Genomic DNA, 15,738 nt, shown 5'->3' on the forward strand with positions numbered 1-15,738 from the left:
AGAAAATGGTATCACACACGCCTTTAATCCTAGCATTCCAGAGGCAGAGATCTGCCTGGATCTCTGTGTGTTCAAGGATAGAGCCAAGAATGGTGACTTATGCCTTTAATCCCAGAAAGTGATGGCAGAAAGCAGAAAGGTATATAAGGCATGAAGACCAGAAACTAGAAGCTTTTGGCTGGTTAAGCTTTTAGGCTTTTGAGCACCACAGTTCAGCAGAGAGGCATCCAGTCTGAGGAAACAGGAACAGCTGAGGAATTGGCAAGGTGAGGTAGCTGTGGCTTGTTCTGCTTCTCTGATCTTTCAGTGTTCATCCCAATACCTGGCTCCAAGTTTGTTTTTATTAATAAGAACTTTTAAGATTCCTGCTACACAGGGGTGCCTTTTTTTTTTTTTTTTTTTTTTTTTTTGGTCTGGAGCTGAGGACCAAACCCAGGGCCTTGTACTTGCTAGGCAAGCACTCTACTACTGAGCTAAATCCCCACCCCATCCCCCTTTTTTTTTCGAGACAAGATTTCTCTGTGTAGTTTTGATGCCTGTCCTGGATCTTTCTCTGTAGACCAGGCTGGCCTCAAACTCACAGAGATCTGCCTGCCTCTACCTCCCACGTGCTGGGATTAAAGGCGTGCCCCATCACTGCCTGGCTAGGGTGCTCTTCTTGTCTTTAAAGGCCTAATTACCCATTTACATTGGGAATTAGCATTTTCAAAAGCCACAAATTCAATTATTATTTGTCTAGCTTCTGAATTTGTTATCATTCTATTTTCAGCTGAAGTCAATCTTTGTAAAAAGTGATTGAAGGTTTTTTATGAGCCATGTACAACTTTAGTAAATGACTCAGTTCTCTTTCCAACTTCTTCAACTCTGTCCCAAGCATTCAAAGCTGCTGTATAGCATAGAGCAAGGATGTGGTCATCATATAGAGACTGTCTTTGTACATCAGCATGATCACCCTCTCCAAGAAGTTGGTCTTGGGGAGATTTCAATACCTCTAGCCGTACTCCTTTGTTCAATGGTCCTAGTCTCATCTTTCCACCAGGTCCTCCACTGTAATTGAGGACCAGACTCCAATACTGCTGTAACCAAGTCTTTCCATTCCTCTGGGACAAGTCTGTTACTAGTTGACCATGAATTTAACATCTGCTTCACAAAAGGTGAATGCATACTATATGAGAATATTGCTTCCTTAAATCTCCTCAAATCTAACATTTCCGCAGGAATCCAGACAACTCTTGCATAGCCCTGGGGATGCCTGTCATTTGGAAGTTGTTCCCATAAAGTGACTGGATAGATTAAGGTTGCTTGATAACCTTGGGCTGTTACTCTCTAATTCTATAATGTAATGATGAGGTTGGTTCTCCTTTAAATTCCTCTATGTCTGAATATCTCTATGATCTGTTTTAATAAGTTTTTCTAAGGTTTGTATCTTGGCACTCATATCAGTCAACATTTTTAGGGATAAAACAAGAATTATCAAAATGATACTTAACATTGTGTCAATCCCAGTTAAGTTGATTTAGGAGTTGGAGTGATGACTTGGTGGTTTTGAGGACTTGTTGCTTTTGTAGAGAAAGGAATCTGGATTCCATTCCCAGTACCCACATGATAGCTCACAGCTATCTATGACTCCAGTTCTAGGGGACCCAATGCCATCTTCTGACCTCTGTGAGCACCATGCAGGTAGGTAGTACACAGACATACATGCAAGCAAAATACCTATATACATAAAAGAACATAAATAAACCTATCAAAAATAAACCTGGATGGGGTCACACACATCTGTAATCCCAGCAGTTAGTAGAATTACCTCCAGTTCAAAGCAAGTCTGGGCTACCTTGACCTTGTATCAGAAAACAAATGAATAAATAATGAAAAAAGGAACAGGGTTTTTTGGTTTGGTTTGGTTTGATTTTTCGAGACAGGGTTTCTCTGTGTAGCTTTGCGCCTTTTCCTGGAACTCACTTGGTAGCCCAGGCTGGCCTCAAACTCACAGAGATCCGCCTGGCTCTACCTCCCGAGTGCTGGGATTAAAGTCATGTGCCGCCACTGCCTGGCCAAAAGGGAACAGTTTTAAAAGATATTTACCACAAAGGAGTGTGGAGCAGAAGAGTTGAATGTTTGAGAACAGCTCAGGCTGCATAGTGAGATTCTGTCTGAGAAAGAAAAAAAAAAAAAAAAGCTGGGCATGGTGTCACAAACCTTTAATTTTACCACTGAAGAAGCAGAGGCAGGCAGATCTCTGTGAGTTTGAGGCCAGCCTGGTCTACAGAGCAAGTTCCAGGACAGTCAAGGCTACATAGAGAACCCTATCTCAAAAAACAAAATAATTTAAACAAAACAGAAGAATGATGTGGGACAGCTGAGTGTGGTGCACACTTGTAACCCGAGCACCTTGGGAGCTGAGGGAGGAGGTTGGAGTTTTTGTTTTTGTTTTGAAGCAAGATTTCACTCTGTAGCCCTGTCTCTACTGGAGATCACTCTGTAGACCAGGCTGGCCTGGCCTGGAACTCAGAGATCCCCCTGCCTCTATCTCCCAAGTTCTGGCATTAAAGGCATGGGCCACCACCGCCCGGCTAGGATCAGAACTTTTTTTAAATAATTCATTTATTTGTATTTTATGTGCATTGGTGTTTTGCCTGCATATCCGTCTGTCTGTGTGAGGGTGTCATATCCCCTAGTACAAGAGTTACAGACAGTTGTGAGCTGCTATGTATGGGCTAGGAATTGAACCCAGATCCTCTGGAAGAGCAGTCAGTGCTCTTAACCCCTGAGCCATCTCTCCAGCCCCATAGGGTCGTATTGGTGAAATTATTAAGGCCACTCCACGTAGTTAAAAGGGAGGTTTATTTTGTGAGGTAACTTATAAGTGAAGGGATAGGTAACAGGGTCTGGGAAAGGTGTGGCGCAGTTCAGCTGTGTTCTCTGGAGAACTCTGCTTGATCTACCTCCAGCGTCCAGGGTCCAGAAACCAAGAGAGCTGGCGCACCTGAATCTCGAGTCTTCAGGGTCCTCTCTAGGCCCCACCTTGTAGGTGTGACAGTTACTGAAGCCTCAATGGGGCTTGGAACTTCCAGATCAAAGCTGGAATGGCTACCCACTACAGGGTCAGAAATTTTAAGGACATCCTTGGCTACATAGTGAGTTCAAAGCCAGCCTGGGCTACATAATGAGACCCTATTCCAAAACAAAAAACAAAATGGGAATTTTGCGTTTCAGGTCATTTTCCCACAGAATACTTCTGGAAGTTCCCAGAAAGTTCCAACTTTTTAAAATTAATATTTAAATAGGGAACTGGGTGTGTTTTCAATTTAATGTCAGAATCTCTAAATTCGCTGCTGTCAAACCGACACACCAGGAAAGGTATGAGAACTGTGAGGAGGATCCTGCTGTGCCCCCAGACTTCGCAGGAACTTGCCTTCTAGGAAAGAGACTCGGGTTTTGTTTTTGTTTTGTTTTTTGCGCACGTGGCCTACAGCCCCAGCCTGCGCTCATCACCATCACCACCCGCTTTCATGCTCCTTGTAGTTCCCATGATGGTCTCAAGGAGGCACGCTGCACCTTATCCAGAGGCCAGAAGCCGATTTTCCGCCAGCCCTTTGATGCAATTCCCAGGGCTCCTGCAAGGTGGCACCCTGCACTTTAAACAGCAGACAATATCCTTCCCCTACCCACACACCCCTCCCTGCACCCGCCCACCAGCCAGGCAAGTGCCAGGGGTCTTGAATGCTTCTGGGGACTTGCTAGGGATGGCATGGGAAGCAAGTGTTTTGTGGACACAAATCAGAGCTCTGTACTGCCCCCAGGCAGCAATGCAGAACCTTCGAGGGAGTGTTAGTCTAGTCTAGCCAGACCCCTTTAAGAGCAGCAAATACCAGGTAGACAGACCTCTCCCGCATAGGGGCCCTAGGGTCACCTTGCTAAGACACTGGGGCACCGGGGGAACTCAGTGTTTACAGTTTTTTTCATCTACCAAATGGAGGGTGACGGTTGAGACTGTAACTCTGTGAGGCTCCTGCTAGCATGCATCAAGCCCGTTGTTCTATCCCAGCACAGCACAAGCCATGTGTGGCAGGGCACACCTTTACCCACAGGAAACAGAACTCACAAGTTTAATAAGGTCTTTGGTTTCATAGCATGTTCAAAGCCAGCCTGGGCTACAAGAAACGTTGTCTCAAAGTGGGACCTGGCCGGGCGGTGGTGGCGCACGCCTTTAATCCCAGCACTCGGGAGGCAGAGCCAGGCGGATCTCTGTGAGTTCGAGGCCAGCCTGGACTACCAAGTGAGTCCCAGGAAAGGCACAAAGCTACACAGAGAAACCCTGTCTCGAAAAACCAAACAAAAAAAAAAAAAAAAAAAAAAATCAAAGTGGGACCTGGAGTGAGTGGCCTCAACACGCAGAACCAAGGAGTCTGTGGACCTGCGCAGAAATGTGCAGTGAGCAACGGCATCATCAGTGCCAAAGACCATGCGTCCATCCAGATGAACATGGCCAGAGGTGACAAGGTCACAGGCAGGTTTAACGGACAGTTTAAACCTATGCTATCTGCGGGGTGGGCGAGTAAGATGAGTGATTCTCCGGTTGGCTAAGGCTGGTGGAACAGTCTAAAAGAACTTTTCACCAGAGGAAATAGGGTAATATTTGTCATAAATAGTGAGAAACCGCTGGGCAGTGGTGGCTCAGGCCTTTAATCCCAGCGCTCTGGAGGCAGAGGCATGGATCTCTGTGAGTTCGAGGCCAGCCTGGTCTACAGAGTGAGATCCAGGACAGCCAGGGTTACACAGACAAAACCTGTCTCAAAATACAGGGCGGGGGAGGGGAAGGACAGGGTCTCACTATGTAGCCCAGGCTGGCCTGAACTGATATGCCTGGAAGTAAAGGAATTCCCCACCAACTCCAGCCCAAATAAAATACCTTTAGTTCTAGCACTCCAGCCTGGTCTACACAGCGAGTTCCAGGCCAGCTGGGGCTGCACAGTAAGGGCCTGTCTCCCAATAAATGAATAATAAATAAACAAATTTTAAGGTTTTTAAAAAAGATTTATTTAGTTTATGTGCATGAGAGTTTTGCCCGCATTCATTTCTGTGTACCATTCGATGTCTGGTGCCCTTGGAGTTCAGATGAGGGCACTGGATGCCCTGGGACTGACGTTACCAATGGTTATGAGCCACCGCTTGGGTTCTGGGAATGAAACCCAGGTTCCCTGCAAGAGCAACAAGTATTCTTAACTGGTGAACCATCTCTCCAGCCCCAATAAATAAAATCTTTTTTTTTTCAAGGCATGATTTCTTTGTGGGATAGCCTGGGCTATCCTAGAACTAGTTCTGTAGCTCTGTAAACGATGCTGGCCTGGAACTCACTCTGTAGCCCAGGCTGGCCTGGAACTCACAGAGATCCTCCTGCTTCTGCCTCCCAAGCACTGAGACTAAAGGCGTGCACCGCCATTGCCTGACAAATAACTTTTGAAAATGATGATTAGGGCTATCTGGGGAAAATAAAATAATAAATAAATAGATGAATGCGTTTATTCTGAAAGAGCACAGGGAGGCCAGCAGCTCAGTTGTTCTATTGTAGTTGTGTTTTGTATGGAGAACCTGACTCCACGCTCTGAAAGCCTGGCAGCTGAGGTCTGGCTGAGGCTCCCGGGTCAAAGTTTTGGAGCCAGGCTTACCTCGCTGTCTTTCTCCACCACTCTGTCTCGCTCTGTAGCCAGTCACTCATCCCGCCAGCTCCTAGCCCACCCTATCCAGACTTCATCTGCTTCTGAGCATGCCGGGAGCCCCCATTTACAAGATCCTTCATCTGGAGTTACAGGGTACCTGTGGAGGTCTGAATCCTGGCAAGTTCCACCTTGGTTTAAAAGTCTCTATGGCTTCCACCTGACTCAGCCGGGTCACAGGCCTTCCTCAGAGCCAACAAGCCTTCCCACAATCTGCCCTTTAATCTCAGGCCTCCAAAACTTCTGCTCCAGCCACACTGAATGGCTCTGTTTCAGGGGTTCCCAGCTCCGGTTACGTCACCACCTGTACACCTTCCCATCACTTTCTTCTTCTCCTTATTGTCCCGTGGCAAACCCACGAGGGGCATGCATTTTTGTCTGTTCCTGTTAAGGGACAGTCAAGCCACTTCCCTTCTTCCTTTTCTGTCCCTGCTGTCTTCAGCCGTTCCCTACAGATGATGCGCTTGTTCGGAGAATCAGTCTGCTTTTGCGAAAGGGCGACAGACAGCGGGTTAGAGAGCATCAGTCTGTAGCAGCAGGCACCAGGGTCCGGTCGGCGGTTGCTGCTCCCGGACTGCCGGTGGAGTAGCTAGTGTCCACCCTGTCCCGATGAGGAGACGAGTGTTCTGATGGGCTGGAGCTGCGATCCAGGCTTGGTGGCAAGCAGCGTCTCAGGCCACCACCCGAAGGCCCAGCGGCACTGGGGGATCGCTGCAAGCTGTTGGAGGAGCCTTGGCTGCAGGGCCCGCGGCCACAGCAGAGCAGCCGCAGGAGCGCGTGGCGCAGGTCTCGGTTGGTGAATGTATAGATGATGGGATTCAGCAGTGAGTTAGCCATGGCTAGACCCAGGAAGGGGTCGGCCTGCAGGAGCACCGGACACGCGCGAGCTGGGCACGCGACATCCAGCAACAGCAAGAGAAACAGAGGTCCCCAGCAGACCACGAAGGCTAGGAGCACCACGCTGAGCGTGCGGAGCAGGGCCAGCGACCGTGGCGTGTGCCGCGATCGCGAGGACGTGGTGGCCCTGCGGGACCCGGGCCGCGCCCTCAGGCGACGCGCGTTGGCCCGCACTTGGCAGTAAATCCTTGCATAGAGCGCACAGATGGCAGCCAGGATGCCCAGGAAGGCCAGCACGCAGAAGAGCACGTAGGCCTTGGCGTAGAGCGGCAGCACGGTGGAGCAGGTTTCCAGGCGTCCCAGACAGTTCCAGCCCATCGCCGGCAGCAGCCCGAGCAGCAACGACGCGCCCCAGGCGGCCACCGCCAGCGCCAGAGTGCGAGCGCGACTGGTGGCGGGCGCGGGTCCTCGACGGGCCATGGTGAGGTGGCGCTCCAGCGCGATGGCCAGGAGGCTCAGCACCGACGCGGCCAGTGCCACGAAGACTCCCCCCTCGCGTGCGAACCAGAGCGCGGGCGACAGGCGCAGCGTGAGCGGCCCCGACAGCAGGATGTTGGTGGCGTAGGCCGCCCCCGCCAGCAGGTCCGACAGGGTGAGGCTGCCCAGGAGCAGGAACATGGGCGCGTGGAAGCGAGGGTGGCGGCCCAGCACCAAGAGCACCGCCAGGTTCTCCAGCACGATGAAGGCGCACACAGCCAGGCACACCGCGGCATCTGCGCGCAGACCGGCGCCGGGCTGGTAGCGCGCCCCGCGGAGCTTGCCGGTGTAGTTGTAGTGAAGGGCGATGACCTCGCTCACCGGCGCGGGCCGCAGCAGCCCGGGATCCATGGGCCGCCGGCCGCCCGCCCCCTGCGGAGAGGTCGCTGCTGTGTCCCGCCGGCTGTCCACCCGAGCGCTACGTGAAAGTCTACGGGAGGCAAGGACAGTCAGGATCTAGAAGTCCCGGAGAAAGAGGCCTGGAAGAGGGTCTCTAACCCCTGCGCCCTCCCACCCCCCCAAAAGTTGTCCTCTGACCTCCACATATGAACACAAAATAAATAAAGGTTAATTTGTTTTTAAACTAGCCATGGTAGCCACGTCCCTGTGATCCAGCAGTCAGTCCAGATGCAGACAGGAGGACAGCCTATCTCAGAAAGTTGGTGGAGGAATAAGCTGGGCCTTTTGGTCACCCCAGCACTTGATAGATGGAGGCAGGAGGGTCAGTAGTTCAAGGTTATCATCAGCTACATAGTAAGTCTGAGGCCAGCTTGGGCTCTGAGACCCTGTGTCAAGTTGAAATAAAATAAAAAGAAACTCCCATAACACAAAAGCGGAGACACATCCATACTCCCTCATAAACAAATGAGAATTCAGAAAATCACGGCTGCACAGACAGCCTCAGACAGGTACACAAGGGACGGAGCGCCACACAGATGAGGGCCCAGATACACCGGCCCAGCTCTGGGGCCGTAGCTCTGTGGAAGACTTCGTGCCTGCACCCAGGAGGCCCTGAGCTCCAGCCCCTGCACTGACCCCCTCCCTCCTACAAAAGCTGCACACTCCCTCTTAACCAACCGCAGGGGAACATGAGAATACATTTCTACATGAAACATTCACACACAGATTCAATGACAGAAGCCACCACAGAGGCTCAGCCCTGGGAATGGCTCACACCCTGTACAGGCCACAATTTCACAACTTCCACCCACAACCAGCCTGGGGCCCAGTGCCCCATACTACGCATGCTTTGAGTATCATCAGCTTTTGCATGTTTAAAAAAAAAGAAAGAAAGAAATGTCATTCCCTCAAAGCCCCAGTGAGAAAGTTAATCCTGACCGCTCATTGCCCAGTGTCAGAGCCGCAGGGAGCCCTCAGTAGAGAGACATTAAATCACAATGGCTCTTCGAACCTGCCAGCAACCCTTCGATCCTCTCCGGAGTTGTTCCTTTAGTCCCAGTTTACAGATGAGCAAAAATGGGTTCCTAAAGAAATAACTTGCAAGGCTGGCAAGATGGCCCAGTGGGTAAGGGAGCTTGTACCCAAGCCCCATGAGTTTAGCTTAATGTCTGGAACCCACACAATGTAAAGAGAGAACCAACTCCCACAAACTGTCCTCTGACCTCTACATGCGTGTTGTGGCATGCATACATTCACAGTCCCACCCAACCATCCGCCAACACACACACACACACACATACACACACACACACACACACACACACACACACACGTAAATGAGCTATGCAACCCTGACTGGCCTGGAACTTACAGTGATCTACCTGCTTCTGCCTCCCAAGTGCTGGGATTAAAGGCGCACACCACCATGTCCTGTAAAATTTTACAAAAAGAAAGCCTTGCATAGAAGCCTTGGACTCCATTTAAGTAGAGGGCAAGGGCTCAGGTACCTCATGCTGGCCTCAAACCAAGCAGCTGAAAATTACATTGAATTTCTCTCCTCCTGCCTCCACCTTCTGAGTTAGGAGGTCACAGGAACATGCCACCACCCCAGTTTATCTGGACATGCATCCCTCCATCAAATCCTAGGTCCTCTTAGTCCCACTGTACATATGAACAGAAGGAGGCGCCATGGGAGGCGGAGAAGCAAGTGGATCTCTGTGAGTTTGAGGCCAGCCTGGTCTACAAAGAGAGTTACAGCCAGGGCTACAAAGAGAAACCCTGTCTAAACAAACAAACAAACAAACAAACAGAACAAAAAAAAAAGTAAATCCAAAGGTGTCCTTCTCTCTCACAAACAGTCCCACAAAAATAGTGACATGATTCACAGAAGTCCCCCTTAGCAGATAGAAAACCCGGGCCCGCGGGACAGATTTCTCAATTCCAGGAAGGCAAAGGGACAAAGAGGTCCCAGGCAGCTTCAGAGTCGCACAGGGGACCAGCTGGGAAGGCAGACAGACTTGGAGGTACAGGTTGGGCCACTCTGGGTGCCGGAGAGGCATCAAATACAGAGGCACGGGTCACCCAGCCTTCTCTGCTCTGGTACACTCAGCTGAGGGTCGGTCAGGATTTTTGTACCAACACCCCGTGACCTGACTTGCCCAGGAAAAGGAAAAGTTTGCAGGAGCCCAGCCAGGCTGAGCTGGAGGATTGCTGGGGTCTCCACTTCCTCCCAGCAGGGGACCTGCGAGTACTCCTGGGGTTTTCAGTTTTCTCTGCTGCGGGTGGGAGTGGAGGGGGGTCTAGGAAAAGGGATCTAGAAACTCCAGCAAGGAGCGCTGTGCCCTTCCAGCCCCGCAATCGCTCCAAGGAACCTAGTCCTACTTCCTTCAAGGTCCCCAGTGCTGGACACTTACCGCTGCGCCCGGGTCGTGCGCCCAGGGCTGTGCGCCTGGGTACACTTCACAGCTGCACCGCGGGCCGGGCCGGGCTGGAGGTGGCAGGCCTGGGGGCGGGCCCGCGAGGCGGAGTGCCGGCGATCGCCAGCAATTGCCCCCTCCTCCTCCCAGCCCCGGTTGCCAGCCTGTGCCACCCGCCGAGGCACCGGAGAGCGTCCCAGCGGCGACTGGTACCAGCAAGTCCTAGCTTCTCCCTCGGGTCCCCTCCCAGGGACACTCGGGGTGGGAGGGCCCAGAATCGTGGGGAAGGGAGGATCTTTCCAGGTGAACCACTCCCCTACTCCAATTAAGGGGTTCAGTCTGTCCACTGAAGCCTGGACCCCTGAGCCTGCATCCCAAAGACACCTAAAGGGCACAGTATCTGGACAACGCAATTTATGAGATACTTTAAGTGGGTGCGGCTGCTGAAGTCTTCGAGTCCTCACGGGGTGCTCCAGCAGCACAGGCCCCTCCTGCATTTTCCGACGGTTCTCAGGGGCCAGACGGGAACTTCCAGGTCCCCAAATAAGTAGGATCTGACCCCTCCCGCCCTTCAGCTGACCCCTCCCCGCCCCGAAGCTTCTCTGTCCCTGCCCCCACTTCTCCCAACCTTTAAGATCTCAACCACCGGGTATAGATAGCTTTTGTTGTGTTTGGGGGGACAGGGATTTTTTGTTGTTGTTGTTTTGATTTGTTTTATTTGTTTTTCCAAACAGGGTTTCTCTCTGTGTGGCCCTGGCTGTCCTGGAACTCACTCTGTAGACCAGGCTGGTCTCGAACTTAGAGAGATCCTCCTGCCTCTGCCTCCCAGGCACTGAGATTAAAGGTGTGTGCCACCACCATCCGGCTAGGGACAGGGTTTGAGGCTGTCTCGGGCACTTCTGAATAAGTAAGATAATAAACGAATGCCTACTTGTTGTGTCTCTTTCCTGGGGTCTATTTTAAAATTTCTTAAACTTATGCTTATTTATGTATTTGTGTGTGTGTGTGTGTGTGTGTGTGTGTGTGTGTGTGTGTATCATGTCATGTGTATGGAGGTCAGAGGACAACTTGTTAAAGTTGGTTTTCTATATGTCCTCCCCTTTTGGGTCCCCAGGATTGAACTCAGGTCCTTAGGCTTGGCAGCAAGCACCTTTAGACACTGAACCATCTCTCTGGTTCCTCTTAGAGCTTCTTGGTATGTTTCTCCCTGTCTCTCTGTGTGTCTCTCTTTCTCCCTGTCCCTGTCACTCTCCCACGCCTCTCCCAGGCCACTCCTCCAGCAGGCTAGCCTCAGCTGCCTCTACACACAACCAACCCCCTTTAATTCCCTGGAGATTCCTGCCATGGCCCAGCTCTTCCAACCTCGGGCCAGCGGCCACAGCCCGGGTTCTGGTGTCTGTTTGAATGACCTTCCTGCGGACCATACCCTTTGCGCAGGGTCACTCCAACCCCAGCTGGCCAGATGTCAGGGACGGGGTGAGAGGTGAGCACATGTCAGAATCCATAGGAGGCTGGGGGTGGGAGTGAGTCTACAGTTGTTCCTGGTGGGAGGAATCACGAGATGTCCCAGGCTAGGTCATGCCTCTAGTGAACCCTCTTGAAGAGGTCTGAGTCCTGCCCCCTAACGTAACCCCTGGTGTAACCCCTGGCCTAGCTGTTCCCAGTGGGCAGAACCACTCCTCCCAGTTTTAACCAATCGAAACCACCCGCCCCGGGAGCGTAGCCAATAGGATGGTTGGGGCCGGACCTTAGATGCCTGGTTCCTCACAAATCCAAAGACCAGGCATTTCTCTGGGTGCTTGGGAAATGAGGCTCCGGGCCTTCCCTGGGTAGTAGGCACTAGACAAATGGCTTTTTTTTATCAGAGGGGAAGCAGTGTGGGAGGCGGCTGCTTCACACCTCCCAGGCGACAATATCACCTCCTGTGAGCTCTGTCATGCATGGTGAGACTCTTCCGCCCACCACTGGCCATAGGTCCCAGGCCCAGTGCCCTCCACTCCTGCAGACTCTTTGCTTCCTTTCCCACAGACTGCGACCTGGACTGTTGTCATGAGTTCCATGGACCACCCATGCTTCTGTCCCTCACGTCACACCTAGAGCCAACACTTGTTACCACTGGGATTGTTCTCTCCCCTGCTCCAAAGCTTGCCGTGGCTCCCTATGTCTCTCAGGCTAAGTAGCAGACTCAGCCCCACTTCCTGACGTCTATACAGGGAACCCTCTCAGTTCCAGCCCTACTGGCCTCCTTCTTCAAAGAGCCTGGGCCAGCGGGCCGGCCAGATGGCTCAGCCAGCTACCAAGCCTGGTGACCTGAGTTTGATCCTTGGAAGGAGAGCCAACTCCAGAGAGTTATCCTCTGACCAACACAGGAGCACCATGGTGCTGGAGTACCTGGATACACACGCACATACACACACACACTCATCTCACACACACATACACACTCATCACACACATGTGCATACACACACTCATCACACACACATGCACATACACACTCATCACACACATGTGCATACACACTCATCACACACTCATCACACACACACACACACACACACACACACACACACACACACTGAATTCTAACACATAGAAGAAGAAAAACAGAACTTCAGACCTTAGAATCGGTCAGCACTGTTTCCTGGCTGCTCACCTCCTCACAAAGGCCTTTTATAGTTTAACCCAGAGGAGGTCAGAGTCAGTCACTCTGAGGCTGCTGAATTTCAGGGCTCACTGTTGGACACTGACTCTGCATACAGCTGGAGTTCTGTCAACTTCTGTCACCACTGTATCCCGACAGAGGATTGGGAAGGGTGGCATCCGCACCCTGGCATCCACAACACCGCCCCAGTTCCCACTCACACCCACAGGTACAGCTGGAGTCCAGCCCTGGCCCCACACTCCTGCCACAGCCTGCCCCCAGGCTTGTCTGGGCCACTCGCCTGCCCAGCCTGTTCTACACAAGATCCCCAGGCACAAAGGACGACACGCCCATGCTGTGCCCACTCTGTGGGAGGCAGGGCCGGGCCTCACCAAGGGACAGAAATGTGCTCCCCTCAGAACACCACCAACCTGCATCAGAGCCAGAGGGATGCCAGGGGCCGCTGGTTCTCACCCTTCCTTCCCACTGCCTTCTACAGGCCCCAACGTGAGCAAGGTGGGAAGTGTGGCCTTGAGTTTCACAGGGCCAGATGAACTGGTCAGGGTTTGGGAGTTTCACGGAGGCTGGAGGGCCAGTCAGGAGGGCTAACTCAGTCTCCTCACAAGCTTGGTTCCTCAGCTCAATGCCCTTCCCTCAAACAGCAGTGGTTATCGTGTGCTTCTCGTTTATTTAGTTTGTGTTTTCCGGGGAAGGTGGGTATGCACCAGTGTACCGTGTGTGCTGTGGGTGTCAGAGGACAACTCTCTGGAGTGGTTCTCCCTCCACGTGGGTTCTGGGAGTGAAACTCGGGTTGTCAGCTCTGATGGCAAACTCCTTTAACCAGCTTGCTGATCCATGAGTTTTGTTTTGGGAGACAAGGTCTCATGTAAACTAGGCTCAAATTCCGGATCCTGTTGCCTCCAGCTCCCCAGCCCTGGGATGGCAAGCATTCCCAGTTCTGGGGCTGGAACCCAGGGCCAGACAAGCGCTCTGCTGACTGAGGTCCAGCACCAGCAGGCTGTAGTGCGGTTCTTAGCAGGAATCCCCGTGGTCTCTAAGGCCAGATGTGAGGGTGAGGAAAAGGTACTATGGGGCTGGGGGACACACCTTCTCTAAGGTGCAGCGTGAGTCTGAGGCAAGATTCCACCTCTCTCCTCTCACCTGTTCCTCCTCAGGCTCGGAGAACTCTGCAGAGGAAAATCTAACCTCACCTACCCACAAGGGCCCTCCTGTGCAGCTCCGGTGTGTTTCAAAACAAAGCCAAGCACTTAGGAGGGGGAGGGGAGGAGGCCCTGATTGTTTCCTCCGGGTGACCCCCTTCACCCCCTCCCTCCGGAGCACTAGGTTTGGAAGCCTGGCGAGTCAGCCCTCTCATCCCCTCTGTCACCTTCACGTCACAGGCTAGGTGAGACAGGGAGAGGAAAGGACAGTCACCCAGCAGGCTTGGACCAGCACACGCAAAGGCCTGCAGACTGGAAAGCACCTGCGGTAAAAGACATTGAATTCAGTTTGGCCTGGTGTGAGATCGGCTTAGGGTGAGGATGGAACGCGGGGTGGGGGTGGGGTGGGGGTTGGTGGTGGAGGTGGGACAAGAATCTGGTCTGGCCAGGCCTTGAATGCCAGGCCTAAGGAGTGTGACTACCTCCTCACTGGGAGACTGGGCACTGCTTGCTCAACCTCTCTGACCTGTTTGCTCACCGGTGAAATGGAGACATGAGGGCAGTTTTATGTGACAGTGACCTTAATCCCAATCATGTCAGTGAGAGGAGGTAGAAGCCAGAAGATGGTGAGTTTAGGGCCAGCTTGGGCTATGTACCAAGACCTGTTAGAAAGTAGAATGTCCACCCGGCAGTGGTGGCACACGCCTTTAATCCCAGCACTGAGGAGGCAGAAGCAGGCAGATCTCTTGAGTTCGAGGCCAGCCTGGGATACAGAGTGAGTTCCAGAACATCCAGGGTACACAGAGAAACTCTGTCTTGAAAAACCAATAAAGAAGGAAAGAAGGAAGGAAGGAAGGAAGGAAGGAAGGGAAGAAAGAGAGAGAGAGAGAGAGAGAGAGAGAGAGAGAGAGAGAGAATTTCCATCCTCAGCCTTCTGGCTATAATCAAAGGTTAAAAATAGGAATTTCAAGGCTGTGGCTGCAGCACGGTGAAGACTGCTTGGCCAGCAAGCAGGAACCCTGGGCTCCTTCCCCAGCACCACACGAACCTGGCAAACCTGGCGTGGTGGAACACACCTGTGATCCCAACACTTCCGAGAGGGAGGCAGGAGAATCAGAAGCTCCAGCTCAGTCTCAACTAAAAGGTAGCTCCAGACCAGCAGGGACATGTGAGACTCTGTCTCAAAAAACAATAAAGGGGCCTGGTGTGGTAGCACACGCCTTTAGTCCCAGCACTCAAGAGACAAAGGCAGGTGGATCTCTGAGAGTTCAAGTCCAGTCTGGTCTAGATGGCAAGTTCCAGGACTACACAGTGAGTCTTGTCTAAAATAAAAAATAATAAAGAGGGCTGTAGAGATGACTCAGCAGGCAAGAGCACTTGTTTCTACTGCAGAAGACCCGCGTTCGGTTCCCAACACACATGTTGGGGTGGCTTACAGCCACCAGCTCCAGACGGTGTAACTCCAGCTCCAGGGGATCTGATGCCCTCTTCTGGACTCTGCACGTCCTGTACTCATGTGTACAGACACAGACACGTAGACATACACAAATACACATAAATAAAAGCAAATCTTTAGCCAGGTGTGGTGGCGCACGTCTTTAATCCCAGCACTAAGGAAGGAGAGGCAGGTGGATCTCTGTGAGTTCAAGGCCAGCCTGGTCTACAGAGTGAGTTCAGGACAGCCAGGGCAGTTAAACAAAGAAAAACAGAGAAACCCCATCTCAAAAAAAAAAAAAAAAAAAAAAAAAAAAAAAAAAAAAAAAAAAAAAAAAAATCTCGGGCTGGAGAGATGGCTTAGAGGTTAAGAGCACCGACTGCTCTTCTAGAGGTCCTGAGTTCAATTCCCAGCACCCACATGGTGGCTCACAACCATCTGTAATGAGATCTGGCGCCCTGTTCTGTATACATAATAAATAAATAAATCTTTAAAAAAAAATCTCTAAAAGAAAAAAAAAAATGAAAGGACTAGAAGAGATAGCTCAGGAGATAAAAATGCTTGCCGTCAAGCCTGCCGACCTGAGTTTGAT

At 51.7% G+C, this 15,738-nt stretch overlaps 1 protein-coding gene across 1 annotated transcript; it reads right to left on the bottom strand.

Moving 5' to 3' along the window:
- Positions 1 to 5,058: 5,058 nt before the first annotated feature.
- S1pr5 (sphingosine-1-phosphate receptor 5) lies at positions 5,059 to 7,442 on the bottom strand. The gene has a single exon (XM_059266712.1). It carries the CDS (start codon positions 7,440 to 7,442, stop codon positions 6,240 to 6,242), a length of 1,203 nt encoding a protein of 400 aa, XP_059122695.1. The 3' UTR covers positions 5,059 to 6,239.
- Between the last annotated feature and the right edge of the window lie 8,296 nt (positions 7,443 to 15,738).

Source organism: Peromyscus eremicus, chromosome 7 (assembly GCF_949786415.1).
Source record: "Peromyscus eremicus chromosome 7, PerEre_H2_v1, whole genome shotgun sequence".
Taxonomy (NCBI): domain Eukaryota; kingdom Metazoa; phylum Chordata; class Mammalia; order Rodentia; family Cricetidae; genus Peromyscus; species Peromyscus eremicus.

What these genes read in the sequence shown, in the direction of transcription:
- S1pr5 (XM_059266712.1), bottom strand. Translation starts at nt 7,442, where the DNA reads ATGGATCCCGGGCTGCTGCGGCCCGCGCCGGTGAGCGAGGTCATCGCC.